A 13,541-nucleotide genomic window follows, 5' to 3' on the forward strand; every position below is an offset into this window, starting at 1 on the left:
TTATATCTAACCTAAACTTTCCCTATTTAAGTTTGAACCCAAAAAGCTCAAAGTCAAGATAAAAGCAGTTTCCTTAAGCAGTCACAAGAATGGATCATCAGTTCTTACCTTAGAAATCTCTAGAACTGTGAACAAGGCCCTTATTTCTCTGAGAACACTGACAGCCAATCTCCTGGTGGCAGGCCTTGTGCTGCAAAGGATGACCAAAGCAAAGCCTTCCACCACATGGAACACACTGGAATAAAGGGTCCTCTCCAGAGGAAGGGTATGGGCAGCCCCATTGGATACACCACGCTAAGAAAAAGATGCAGAAGTTAAGCAAGTTAAGAAAAAAGTAAATACAATCAAGCTATAGCCCCCTTATTGGAGATGGCAGAATTCATCACACAATATTTAGATCTTGTTTGGCTACTAGTCAAATTTTGTATTATGGGAATGGCATAATACGAGCTACTTTGTTTTTTAAGTATCTCTGAATTCAGTCCAAATACAAGAATGTATGTCTTATTTCATTTTCTAATGAGAATGACACAGTGAGGGCAAAATTAAAAAAAGTAAGTAATACTCTTACAAATAGGATTGTATAAAATTAAATTATCTGAACCTTTTCTGTTTGCTAGCAAAAAATCACGTTTTTTTTCTAGTTCTACTGTTTAACCACTCCTACTTAATATATTTCCAATTACACTTGATGACTTTTGATGTAAGCAAAAATGTGGACATGAATTAGTGTTTAGGTAATACTTAATACTAATGTTTTCTTCTTTTTTTTCCCCAAAAATGCTGATTTAAAATAATGTTTAAAAATTTTCAAGAACTCTAATTTTTATTACTTAATAAAACCAATAAAGCCTACTAGTAAAATTGTATGTAGAGTCAAACCACGTTTTAACATCAAAGGACCTTATTTAGAAATACCTGAGAATCTTGGTTTTTATTGTGCATTTGGGCTGCTTGTTTCCACTGATTTATGAGCTGCACTAACATTTTTACTGCATTGTCAAGAAGCGTTGGGTGGATGTCAGTCACTTCACGCACAATAAAATATACAAATCCTGAAAGAACATCTTCCCGCCAATCTGGAAAATCAAGCATTAATGCTTGGAGAGTATTGAAAGCCAAGGCACGAAGTTCTTCATCCATATGAATTGTCAGCCTGTTTAGAAAAAATACCGGTATCATCACCCTCGATTGGCATATTCTTAACCAGCCTTTATAAATTACGGTGTCAACTCTTCTTTCTTTACTGTACAATGTAGAATACTTCCACACAGATTCATGTTCTGCACTGAATACACCTGAAAATGGCTACTAACAGAAGGTGCTACTAATAATGCAAGACTTCATAAAACTTAGTATAAAAAAATAATTTCAGAGATATTGTCAAGTCTTTCATATAGACACATCACTGCATGAATCTGAGTCCACCTTAGAGCTCAGTATTCAGGCACCCTGTGATGTACAGGCTATTTTCGTCAAATTAGAATTGGAAAGAACAAATTAATTTTTAAGATAAAGCAGCTTTACTCATCAAAAAAACCTTTGCATACGTACTTAAAATCATGTCTCAACCCACTATGGTAGATGAAACATCAAGTACTGTATTATTACTTAGTACTTCATGTCTTTTATGTGATTTTTGACAATGAAGAAAAAGCTTTAGAAAAATCTTATTCTCTCAAATTATTATTAACTTTTTAATAGATGTAACTTAATACATTATATGACAATGAATATATAATTTCAAATCTTTTTAAAAGCTATCCTGTATTTCGGCACAAACACCATTCCTGTACTAAATAAATAAAGTTTTAAAGAGGAAGGTTTATCACTCTAGTAACATGTAAAGACTGCCTGCATGCCCCACAACTACATACTCTCACTGAATGCTCAGTTTATCCACCTGTACCTGGCTGCCCAGTTGTCTCAACTACTTATCAGTACTGATAAGGCACATTCAATTTAAATTGAGATAAGAGATGGAAGAATAGGGGTAATGTTGGATTAAAAAAAAAAAAAAAAAATAAAAGGAAAAAGGAAGAAGAATTAGTAGAGAAAAGAAAAAATGTTTCCCCTAAGTGCCCTGCCTTACATTTTGGTAATGTCAAGCAATACTTTTATGACAGTTTGCAGTACTAGAAATTGCAAGAAAAAAGAAAAAAGGGAAAAACTGTGTTTGTAGTAACAAAAGGTAAGGCAAGTGCAAAAAACAGAGAACAGAAATGAACTCCTTCTCAAAAAAATATCTCTAAAAAAGTGCAAGATCTTCAGGATAAATTTACCTCCTGCTACTCTAGCCAGTAGCTTCACCAATTGCAGAGGGTAGACAGGAATAAGAATGGATTCTGTTGCAGTGGACTCACACTACATGACAAACTCTTATACACATGGCATTTAAAAGGAACATCCATTAAGAGCAGACTTTTATTTCTCTTACCTTGCAAGCAATTCAATGAGGTCAGTCCTGCTCATGCCATCTGGAATCAGTCTTGGGATAGCAGCAATGCAAGTTCTGAATAAATCTATCTTAGGTTTTCTCTCACCCCTACAAAAAAAACAGGAGCGTTCTACTTCAGTACACCACAAACATTTTAAACTTCACGTCAAAACTAAGGAGCTTTATCACTATTTAATGAAATTAACAATCATTTAATAGTCAAGTAGAAAGCCAACAATTGTAATGCATTAGTGATGGCATTTGCAACATTACAGCACAAAACCAGCAAAACCGTGACAGTGAAAACACTGTAATTCAGTACGTACGTAATCATGTCTTCAGGTTCTTTATTGGACATCTGCACACTAGTCATGCACATGGGCCTTCCAACTTCTTTGTCCAAATGCCTAAGAATGCTGTCCAGCGCTTTTCTGACTTGAGGGTAGTATATGGACATTCCTGAAAAGCCATAACAGATACGATCACCTCTTTCATTTGTTTTCATTTAATTTTCATATTTTTTTTATTAAAATATTTGTCACTTATTCAGTTTAGGACAATTTTCTTCTTGTACAAAACATGACACGAAACACACAGTTTAAGTGTCAAAAGAAATGCATATTATTGAGTAGTAGTAGGTATTGTATGAACCTAGAAGTTTCAGAAAGAACATAAACAAGGAAGCAATCGTTAGCTGCTTTTCCATTTTCTCAATTCCAAGCAATTTAGTTCTAATCTAAATTTTACATGCTGAAACAGTCCTTGAGAAACAACTACCTCATCCACTGAAGATCAATAGAATGTAGGTATCAAAACTGTCTTACTCCACTTCAGCTGTGGGACATGTGGGATATTCTAGAGTGACATCAAGGCAACAAATATGGCCATGCTGTTTACCACACTAACTGCACTCAGGCTTCTTTGTGCTAATTTGGCAGCACAAAACACTTCAAAAAAAGTCATGGATTTTGTCTTGGGTACCAAAAGGTCAATACTGTCTAGCAGCCCTCTCTAAAGAATCAAAGCAATTCTGTTACAACAGACTATCACTGGATTCTCTCTAACAATGAAAATAAATACAGAAACAAAGTTACACAAATGTACTGCTTGAGAATAATTGAAAACACATACACACATACTGGAATGCCAACTTAGGAAAGAATACAACATACCTATAACTTTTGCTTCCTCATCTGTCAGTGTTTTATTAAGAAAAATTTTCTTCACACGCAGAGTATTTCCTGAGGGAAGAACAACTCCTGTTGTTGGCATTGGTGGTTCGCCATCTTTCTGCTGCAAGCTGTCTGCTATGACAAGGAAGACTCTGAGGCCAATATTCATCCTCTTCAAGAGTAAAAAAGAGAAGAAAAAGGAAAGAGGAAACAGAAGAAATGATAACATTAAAGTAACAAAGACAAGGCAAACATGAATTGCATTTTTCCTCTCTTTTAAACAGAGCAGTATGGTTCCAGTAGGAGAGGCATTAATTTAAATGTTACACGTTAGAGTAATGAAATAAAAAGAATAAAGTTTAAGCCTTGAGTGCCTCCCCACAACTCTGATTCCACTTAACTGATTTGGCACAGGCTAATATACTGAAAATTTTATATTGCAGGGCACTGGAGGATTTAATATGAATCTCAAGAATGACATACTGAAGACAGACATTGCTTAAAGCTCTCATCTGTTAGACTGGGTCTGGAACCATAAGAGCTAGGAATGACTTCCCTGAAAAAAGGCTTTACAGTTATACTGTAACAAAAATTCACACATACTTAAGCTATTGCTGAAATGAGTCTGAACTCAGTAGAACTGTTACTAGCTTAAACACTGGAAATGAAACAGCAAGTGTGCACGACTACAATTACTTCTTTAGTTTTAGTAGAACACCCTTTCGGATATCCATTAATCTGCTTTCATCCTGGCTCAAAAATAGTTAACCGCTTTCCCCCAAAAGTACCCCAATGCCCAGTTCTCGCTGCATGCAACTAATGAGCTTTTCTTACCTCTGGATTAATAGTGAAGGTTTTAGGAGATTTTCCAACACTAAGAAGATCAAATATTATTTCTTTCATTGCAAAATCCAAACGTTCCTATAAAGGGAAAAATAGATTGATATGATCATCTCTTTTCTGTTAATATGTATAGTTTAATTTCTTGGCTTTGCACAGCTGCTGGGTATCAACTCTTAAAAGCTTAAAAAAATAAAGAGATTTTAAAATATTCCTTATTTCCTATTTATTCTTCTGACTTAATGTTGGTTTTTTGAAATGTAGTACAATTTAATACGGCTCATCTCCTGACACTGTTGAACCATTTCTCCTAAAAAAAATTCCCAGACAATTCTGCTCAAACACATTTCTACAAATAAGCTGAACTGTTTTAGGTAAGTAAAAATTAAGTTACAGAAAGAGGAGCCCTAGGAAACATAAATAGTGCAATGTGTCCTGCCTCATCCCTGTATGGTCAGAAGAAAAACATCTTGGAAGCTGCAGCACAGACAAGCTGCCTGTAAGACAGGAAAACATGCTCTGATCTATAAGGTTATAGATGAATGAGAGCTTGTCTTGTGAGATCATATCCTGCATTTTGGTATTAGGACAACAGAAGCATCTAAAATAATATAAATCATAATGCAATACTAACCACAAAGTACTGCATGCATTGCATATTTTTCCTGTTTACAGAAGCTAGTCTCCAGGCTAAATGTAAGTGGATATCGCTGTTCAAATGCTCTTTCCCTTATAAAAATATTATTATAGAATATACTAATTATATTAGTGTATTTATATACACACACCCCCACAACAGTGCAATACAAATGTAAATATAAATCATCATAATTTTCATACACAACAGTTATTGAAGTTTAAGTAAAATAACTTTGCCACAGGTAGAAACAGAACAAGTAATTTCATTTGTTATACATATTTGCAGAAATTCTGCTCAAGACAGAAGACCATTAATTCAATGCAAGTATTTCCAAAGCCAACCTTAAATTTATATTTCTTCCAAATAATGTTCATCTCATTCTTTTAGCTCTACCTAGACACATTCTTACCTGAGCAATGAACTGAATAATCTTCACAAATATATTCAGAGGTGTGTCTCGCGGGACCACACTACGTGATCCTTTTGGGAAAAGTGCTGATACAATGCTCATGAGACGGCTACAGGGATTTAGAAACAAAACAACTTTTTAAAATAACTTTTTAATAATAGCAGAGATGTTAAAGTTCAAATCTGGAGGGGGGTTTACTACTAAATAATACAGAAGCATAGAACAAGCATATAACTGGTATGACTGCTTGTAGAAAGTATAGCCCTCTGCTGTCACAGGCAACAGTATCTGGGTTCATACATAAAGTGACCAAGATCCTGCATTACACTAGTTAGTCACGGGTGGGGGGGAAATCTGAATGACTATTTCAAATTCTCATGCTGCTAAATTTATGAAGAAAAACTTTTCATTTCCAGCCCAAACTTAGTGATGGCCATTTCATACCCTATTTGTTCTGCTACCATTAGTGCCTTTTAACTTTAATATATTTCTTGCTGCTTATCTCTCTGTCCTCTTCTACCCCTGCATGTCCCTGCAAGGATCAATGGTGATTCAATTCTTTCTCCTCATCAAAATAATCAAGTTCTTTTGGTTTCCTCTTTTGAGATGAAGACTTTGTTCCCCTGTTTACCTGACTAGACCATCCCATCTCTTTTGACATCACCGGGGGGAGTGGGGGAAACAACTCATCAATCAATAGTTTAAAACCCTTTGCATAATGAACTTACCTTTGAGTTACAGTGTTGCTTTCACATTTTATTCTAATAACATAAACCCACAATAACCTATACAAAGATTCCAGTGCAACTCGGGACATTTTGGGATCTTTATTCTGTAAAATAAATGAAAAATACAGTTACTGTTGCCTGTGAGACACTAAGAAAATTCAATTTTTACTCTTTTGACTTTTGAGAATAACAGTGAAAACTGATATGTTTAATACTGACTACAAGTTTTAAAGTGTTTTCATAAAAACACCACTGTATTGCCTATTTCCAATCCTACCTGAATATTTAACTAGTAATTCCAGGGTATTTCACGTGTCTTTCACTCTGATAGCAGAGAAGTAACTAAAAGGCAGATATTCCTCTTAAGATGAACACCGAGAGTGTACTGCTTAAAGAACTTTTCTCAGAAAGCCATTTGTAACGAATACTTTCTTCATAGCAAACCAACTTAGTTTGTCTAAAACATCGGAGTAGCTGCTTTGGCTCAGACACAAAGTCTACATCCACCATTCAGTTTATGACAGCAGACAGTACGAGGTGCGGAAGAAACGAATGCAAAAGAAGGCAGGCACACAAGGATGCTTCTCTGGGTGTGCCCTCCAGGCTTCACCCAACTTTGCCATTTCCTTGGGTTGTATTAGTGTTTACTCACTTTAAATTGATTTTTATTGTAACAATTAAGCTAGCTTTCTCTTGAATTACTATAAATTCTTGTGCCATAATTCAGTTTAAATTATGCAACATATGAAAAACATATATATCATTTTTCTCTTAAAGCTGCTACTAGGAGTTTAGTTTTGCTCCTCCTAGCTCTGAAACTGTGTAACCCAATAAGTAGCTAAAATGTACATAAGTATATTCCAACTGGTACACAAGTATGACCTTACAAACAGAATACATGATTCCCAGGTGTCATCCTTTTAGGCATTCTCTCAGTTCTAAAAAAAAACCCCAAAAAAACCAAAACGCAGCAAACACCACCCTACACCACCCCAAAAAAAGAACCGCCAAACCAGACCTTCCCCATTTCCAGTTAAGTCTCTTTGTTTCGAGACCTACCTATATGATGGCTTGAACCTAACTAATTTCACATTTTGTGGCCTCTACCGCAAGCCAATAAGTCAGAATAGCAGACTACTTTGTTCTCCCAGGACAAGTGGAGTGCAGTTTCACAAAGGGTGTAACTGCATTTAAGACCATACTGTTTGAAAAGAGATGGTTTCACCCTTGGTTCCCTCCTCTGCAATCTCTCACTGCTCCCTTTGCATTGACTCTAGCAGTAAGAAAGTCCAACTCACACCATTAAGCTGATTCAAATAATTTCATGGCCATGTCTCTGCAATAGACTATACGAAGGAGAGTAATCTGGATGGCTTTAAGATGGGTGGGTCAGGACTATTTGTTTTGGCAGCAGCTTACTTTAAGAAACGCTAAAGCCTATCACAAAATCACAGAGGCACAAGTGGTATTTCACAGAAAATTAACATATATGACTTTATAACCCAGTCTATGCCAGTGACAATGCTGTTCTACCCTCCCTTCACACTCATCTATGTGCTCCTGCCATCGCCTCTCATTTAGCACACCTGCAACTAGGCAGTGGGTAAATTGATGGTGATCTGCACAAAATCTAACCAGTAAAAAAGTTACACCTGTCCTTGGTTAGTATTAGAACAGAGAACTGTCCCACTGTTAAATTAACTCTCCAGTTAATCTACCAGCAGTGCTACTGTGAAGAAGCAGCAAACACTCACAATTGCACAGGAAGGTGAAACTGTGATAGCTTTGATTTTAATCAACTTGAACATCAAAAAACCCATGGTATTATTACTCATCATATTTAATCTACAGGCCAACAGTTCTTGATGTTCAAAATAGGCTGGTGAATCCATTGGTAGTACACACATTATCAAAGTCTATCTGAAATGCAGTGTCTAGAACCAAGTAATACTTGAATTTTCTTACTTCAAATATTCCAATGGGAGCTTGATTTACAGGTGCAGAAGAAAAACAAAATTTACTATTGGCTTTCAATCATCTAATTAAAAAAATGTAGAGGTAGCAGGTACTTTACAATGTGTTAACGACATCCATCTGTTAGGAGGTTTATCATCAGTATAGCTACTTCTGATTAATTATGACAAAGTTTGCTTCTTTGTTGAGGAGGGAAGTATAAGGAGGCATTCACCTTCTAAAAAGGGTTACAAAATAAACCCAGAAATGCCTCTAATTTCTTAAGCACTGAAAATTTTCATTACTTCTTCCTATATTTAGGAACTAAACAAATATGCTAGAAGAAAATGGCTTTTTGATCTAATTTATGGCACGCTGCTTATATACTTGGTGTTAGTATGTCAGTATTTCCTTTTCTGTTTGAGATTACTGCAACTAGAATACAGTATATATGGCCATGTAATTCACCAACCCGGCTGAATTTCAGTCTCTTTAGCTGATGCCTGTTAGATTTTGAAGCACTCTATCTGGGGTTTTTTCCAAACATAGTTTTGCCTAAAATCCTAAAGCTTTTAATATAAATTATATCAGCAGACTATGGAATAAGCTGTGACAAACCGTATCTCTGTTACAAAGCCAAAAAAGAGCGAATCTACTGTGGTCTTACATGACACATTAAGATGAGTCAATGAAACATATCTCAACAAGAGCAAGAAAACAAATAGCATTTTTTCCACGTTAGTCAAATGTAGTCACTTACTGAAAAAAATATTTTTTAATACTGATGTTAAACTTTTCTTCTGTTCTGAACTAAAACAATCTTTACTTTTTAAAACCTGCAAAACCAAGCATCTTTCAAGTTAGTGCACTGAAAATTGTTAGAGTAAATCAGTTTCATGGTTTTTAATTGTGAAAATGTTTTCACCTTTGCTTGCATGCAAGACACTTTTTGAAATGAATTACCAGGAAAAAACATACATCTGAATAGGTAGTTTACTTCCAGTGGAAACGTCCACTGCTGTTTAGGGAAACCAGCTATGATATTGATACTCAATCTCACAAAGCCACATTTTCATGCCCAAGAGAAAATATTGACATTAGATAATTTTCTGATCTTTCTCGTTTACTCCCTGGCAAGAAAAAAAGATCTTTGAAACATTACCTATTCTTACTCCTGTTGCTTATTAATAGTACCAACAGCGATTTTACAAAGAAAGGAAAGGACAAAATACAACAATTAACATAAAAAACCCCAAACCAAAACAAAGTATTTACATGAGACAAAGCAACATTTCACTAAGTTACAACAACGCATTAACTCACCTGCAGTGTTTCTATTTGTTTTCTGATACTGTTGTTAGATGGCATCTAAATAAAGCAATGTGAGACAGCAAAACATAACAAACATGAGAATGGAAGGCACATGCATGTTAGATGAAAAAAAGCACAAAACCAACAGATAGCTGTCTAGTAAGGACTCTATTCAGTAGAAATACGGGTTTTGCTGTAGTGGCAGAAAACATTCCGCCAACTTTCAAGGTTTTGTGGTAACAGCCACTAAGGTTAAACTGTGAAAAAAAATTATTCTTTTCCACCCAAGAGTGGAGCAAAAATACTGACACTTCGCTCTCCCATTTCAGCAGTTTTCTTACATGTTCCTTCCTCTCCTCCCCAGAAGAGGTGGTAAGGATACCACAACTCAGCTTCATCCTAGAATCTATCAACTTTTCTGACAAAACCTGCTAGAATTAGTCTATCTAAATACTAATCCAAAAAGCAAGCAACATGTTTTACAATACTGACCCAGTGTTATTGTCTGCTGAACAAATTCAGAATTTTGCCTACACTACAGTATGTAAAGAAATGCCCTGCTGGGCTCAATGCTGAAACAGCATCCCAACTGCTTTGTGGGAAAAAGCCAGCTGTACATATACCAAAAGACACCCTTTGGTACACTCCAAGTCTAAACTGACTCTTACAACCGCTATTTGCATCGGCCCAGACCCCTACGTTTCCTCCTTTCAGCAAGGCTAGGATGTTTTCCCCATACGATAAGCCTGCTTTGAGGCTAACTAAAGGTAGTGTGCATCAAAAACCACTACTAAGAGTTTACAAGGGCAATAAATATTGCCAGGACTAGATTAGGATTCAAAGCAGCTTCAGGTGCATTATCAAGTATAACACAGCACCGTAATACTGCAGGGTAAGGCAGGGTATGAATATACTTTGCATCAGTTACTGTGGAGCAACTACAAAGATGTGAACTTTCACACCAGGGCAAATGGGAAATTGCTTATTCCTGTCACCAAAGCATGACTACATGGTGTTCATTGCTAGGTAAGAGTTTGCACTGGGCAGTCACCAGGGAATGAAGTGAGCACCATGAATCCATGATTTATGTTACCTCTTGGTGACTTGCTAACAGGCCTGTACTCTTCATAGAATATTCCTGCGATAGAGTCCAAGTACTGTCATTATTTCATTTGTTAATTTGTTAATTTAACTTACACGGGAGGGGTGGACAAATCTTTTCAGTACTCTAAAGTATCTCTCAGTAACTTTCAAAACTACTTATTAAATTATAAAAGGCACTAGAGACAATGGATTTGGAATCCTATTGCACTTTACATATTTAGGTAACTGCCAAATAAATTTAGTCATTAGAAAATCAGGAAATAAAATGGGGAAGAGGAAATCTAACAGACTAAATTGCTGTGAAATTCAGATTTATAAATTAATGAGATTACTTTTTACGGAGTGCACGCATTTAATTAGCTTCAGAAACAAAGGAACACATTAATTCGTAAGACACATGAGGACAGTGGAGGTGTATTTCTCAGGAGTAAACTCAACAAAGTTTCTGAACAAGGTAGGCACCCAAACAATAGTACCAATAGAACCAATATTTGGTGGGCCAAATTAAACCAAGCCATAAAATATCCTAAATAACTCATCGATGACACAGCATCGTAACACTCCAAATTCTGAATTGCAGAAATTCATATGTAGAATTTCTGCTGAATAGAGCCTTACAGTAAACATGTTAAGCTGTTAGTGGTTAACAAAACTAAGTAAAATATAAAATGCATGCTCAGCAACTACCAGTTAAACTTAATGGCATTTATAGTTTTAATAAATCCATTATCAGCAATGGACATTATGCCAGAAAAACACAACTCCTACACTGAAAGAATTTTTTTAAAAGCTTTAAAAACAAAAGCAAAAAGCAGTCTCCATAAGCAAAATCAACAACAAAACATAAATCAAGGCAAATATTGCAAAAGAACTGCAATGTTAGATGAAAAATATACAAAAACCCAACAAGCAACAGAAAAGTGTGAAAGATGTCATGAAAACAAAATGACCCAATCCAAGCAGCTAAACCTGTTTCCTTTTGACTTCATGCTGGTTTATGTATTTTACTAATAAGCTTTGGAATTGCCACTCATACCTAACCAGAATGAATATTGCGAAGTGGATCAAAGAATTTATTAAGATTATCATAATCAATACATTAGGCAGAATCATGAACTGTGTTAATCAAAATTAAGGAAAGAACATGTACAACAGTTAATGTTACAAGAAAGTCATTAAAACAGATCCCTAATTTCAAAGTATCTTGACCTCTTCATCAACCAACTCATGGTTACAATTATATCAACTGAAGCCACAAGTTAAAGGGACACTGTAATTTTTATTTGGGAAACATGTATCACAGGCTGTAGGTATAAGCTCTTTCCTGAACTCCCAATTCATTTTCTAATCCTTCAGTAAGTGAACAAGAGAGAGAAATTTTGCATTTACCACACAGGAGTAAACAAGCCACGTATTTTCTCACATATATATTGCACATGAAGAATTGCAGTTTGTACTTTCTCTGGCATAAATAGTGTTTATTAGCAGATACCTCTCCTGCAGCTTTTACTCAATAAAACTGATACTCCCCAAGGGGCCACATCTATTTCCAACATTAAAAAACATCACAAAAACTCACTACTACGTTTAATACTAATGGAGACAAGACAGTTAATTTTTTTTTTTTAAGAGAAGTATTTCACAGTGTCCGTTTAAACAGCCAAATATTCATTGTTTATTTGGCACAAGGATGCTGACAACACACTGGAATAAATGCTATCCATTTGCAGCAGTTTCTGAATTGAAAAGGATTCTTACCTTCAGATGTGACAAACAGTTCTGCAGGAAAACGTGCCAGTTATTTAAAAAAAACTGTTTCTGACTGACACACAAGAGGCAGGTGATCAATGGATACAAAGCCTATGAGTAGGGAGGAAAAAGAATTGATCAAATTGCTCTTTGCAGACCTCCCAAGTCTTGGACATTGAGAATAAGGCACACAGTCAGTTCTTGTCTCTCACAGTGTCAGCACTGCACAACAGCCTCTCCCCTGCACTACAAGATGGATGCCAGGCAATCTACATACTGTAAGAGCTCATGGTGTAAGGCCAGGGCAGTGGGACCATGGTGAAGCTCATCCCCTAGCAAGGCCTGATCTCAAAGACTGAGAACTGATCTCACCCTTGGGCACAATATTCCCTCCTTCCCTGCAACCATATGGTTTAATTCATGGGAGAGGGAACCGCCTACAAGATGAATATTCAGGAAAAACATCATCAACTTAGTAAAAACTTCAGGCAGACTTTAGGTTGTCAGAAATGTTACTTGTACTCAAAGTTCACTTTTTGGAAGGAATGAACCATAATTTAATAAACTCTTTGAATATGCAGACTAGCATGACTTTGCTTTGCTTTCGTAACATAAGATTTGTTTAAACACCACATACTTTTAACAGCACACACAATGGTGATTTAATACCAAATCTGACTGCAGGTTGTCTTGTTATGGAGCAAAATTAAAGAATAAGCATAAATATGTAAATCATAATCTTGACGTAGCAATGCTTCTGACTTCGTAAATAAAATGACATTGTGAATGCCAGCATCAACTACTTTATGTTATTCTTACATAAGTTTAACCACGTCCAATGACATATGCTTTATATGCTCAGAATACCAGAAAGTAAAGCTCAGCCCTAACATGAAAGTGAGAATAAATCATTTTAAATTCACTTGTGTTACTGAATATGCCAACTGTAATGCAAAATTTAGCTCCACATTTCCAGCAAAGTGAAGTGAATCAACTTGGAACATGACTGCCATGGTCATCAAGAATTACCAAATACTGCATTAATAAGAGATTTAAAGCCTGGCTAAGATACAGTTTTAGGGGACAAGCTAAGATGCAATCCTAGGGAAAAAACAACCCACAGATTTATACCCAAGAGAGGCAATAAAAAATACTGGAGAAAGGAAAAAAAAAGGCATATGAGAGGAGGAGAAAACAG

At 35.8% G+C, this 13,541-nt stretch overlaps 1 protein-coding gene across 12 annotated transcripts in view; it reads right to left on the minus strand.

Annotated features, from left to right (window-relative positions):
* The window catches only part of FRYL (FRY like transcription coactivator), a 160,583-nt gene that overhangs the window by 62,100 nt on the left and 84,942 nt on the right, over positions 1–13,541 (minus strand). For 8 of the 12 annotated variants that reach the window (XM_030492105.1, XM_030492099.1, XM_030492097.1 and 5 more), the window contains 10 exons: positions 12,353–12,454; positions 9,503–9,547; positions 6,227–6,330; positions 5,499–5,607; positions 4,444–4,530; positions 3,610–3,781; positions 2,764–2,896; positions 2,438–2,545; positions 919–1,156; positions 109–294 (listed from right to left, as the gene is read on the minus strand). In XM_030492105.1, the coding sequence (XP_030347965.1) occupies positions 109–294; positions 919–1,156; positions 2,438–2,545; positions 2,764–2,896; positions 3,610–3,781; positions 4,444–4,530; positions 5,499–5,607; positions 6,227–6,330; positions 9,503–9,547; positions 12,353–12,454 (1,284 nt within the window). Of the gene's footprint in view, positions 1–108; positions 295–918; positions 1,157–2,437; positions 2,546–2,763; positions 2,897–3,609; positions 3,782–4,443; positions 4,531–5,498; positions 5,608–6,226; positions 6,331–9,502; positions 9,548–12,352; positions 12,455–13,541 lie in introns of those variants that run through there. The other 4 variants (XM_030492101.1, XM_030492102.1, XM_030492108.2 and 1 more) reach the window with 2 other exon arrangements.

The sequence above is a fragment of the Strigops habroptila genome, chromosome 7 (assembly GCF_004027225.2).
Source record: "Strigops habroptila isolate Jane chromosome 7, bStrHab1.2.pri, whole genome shotgun sequence".
Classification (NCBI taxonomy): Eukaryota; Metazoa; Chordata; class Aves; order Psittaciformes; family Psittacidae; genus Strigops; species Strigops habroptila.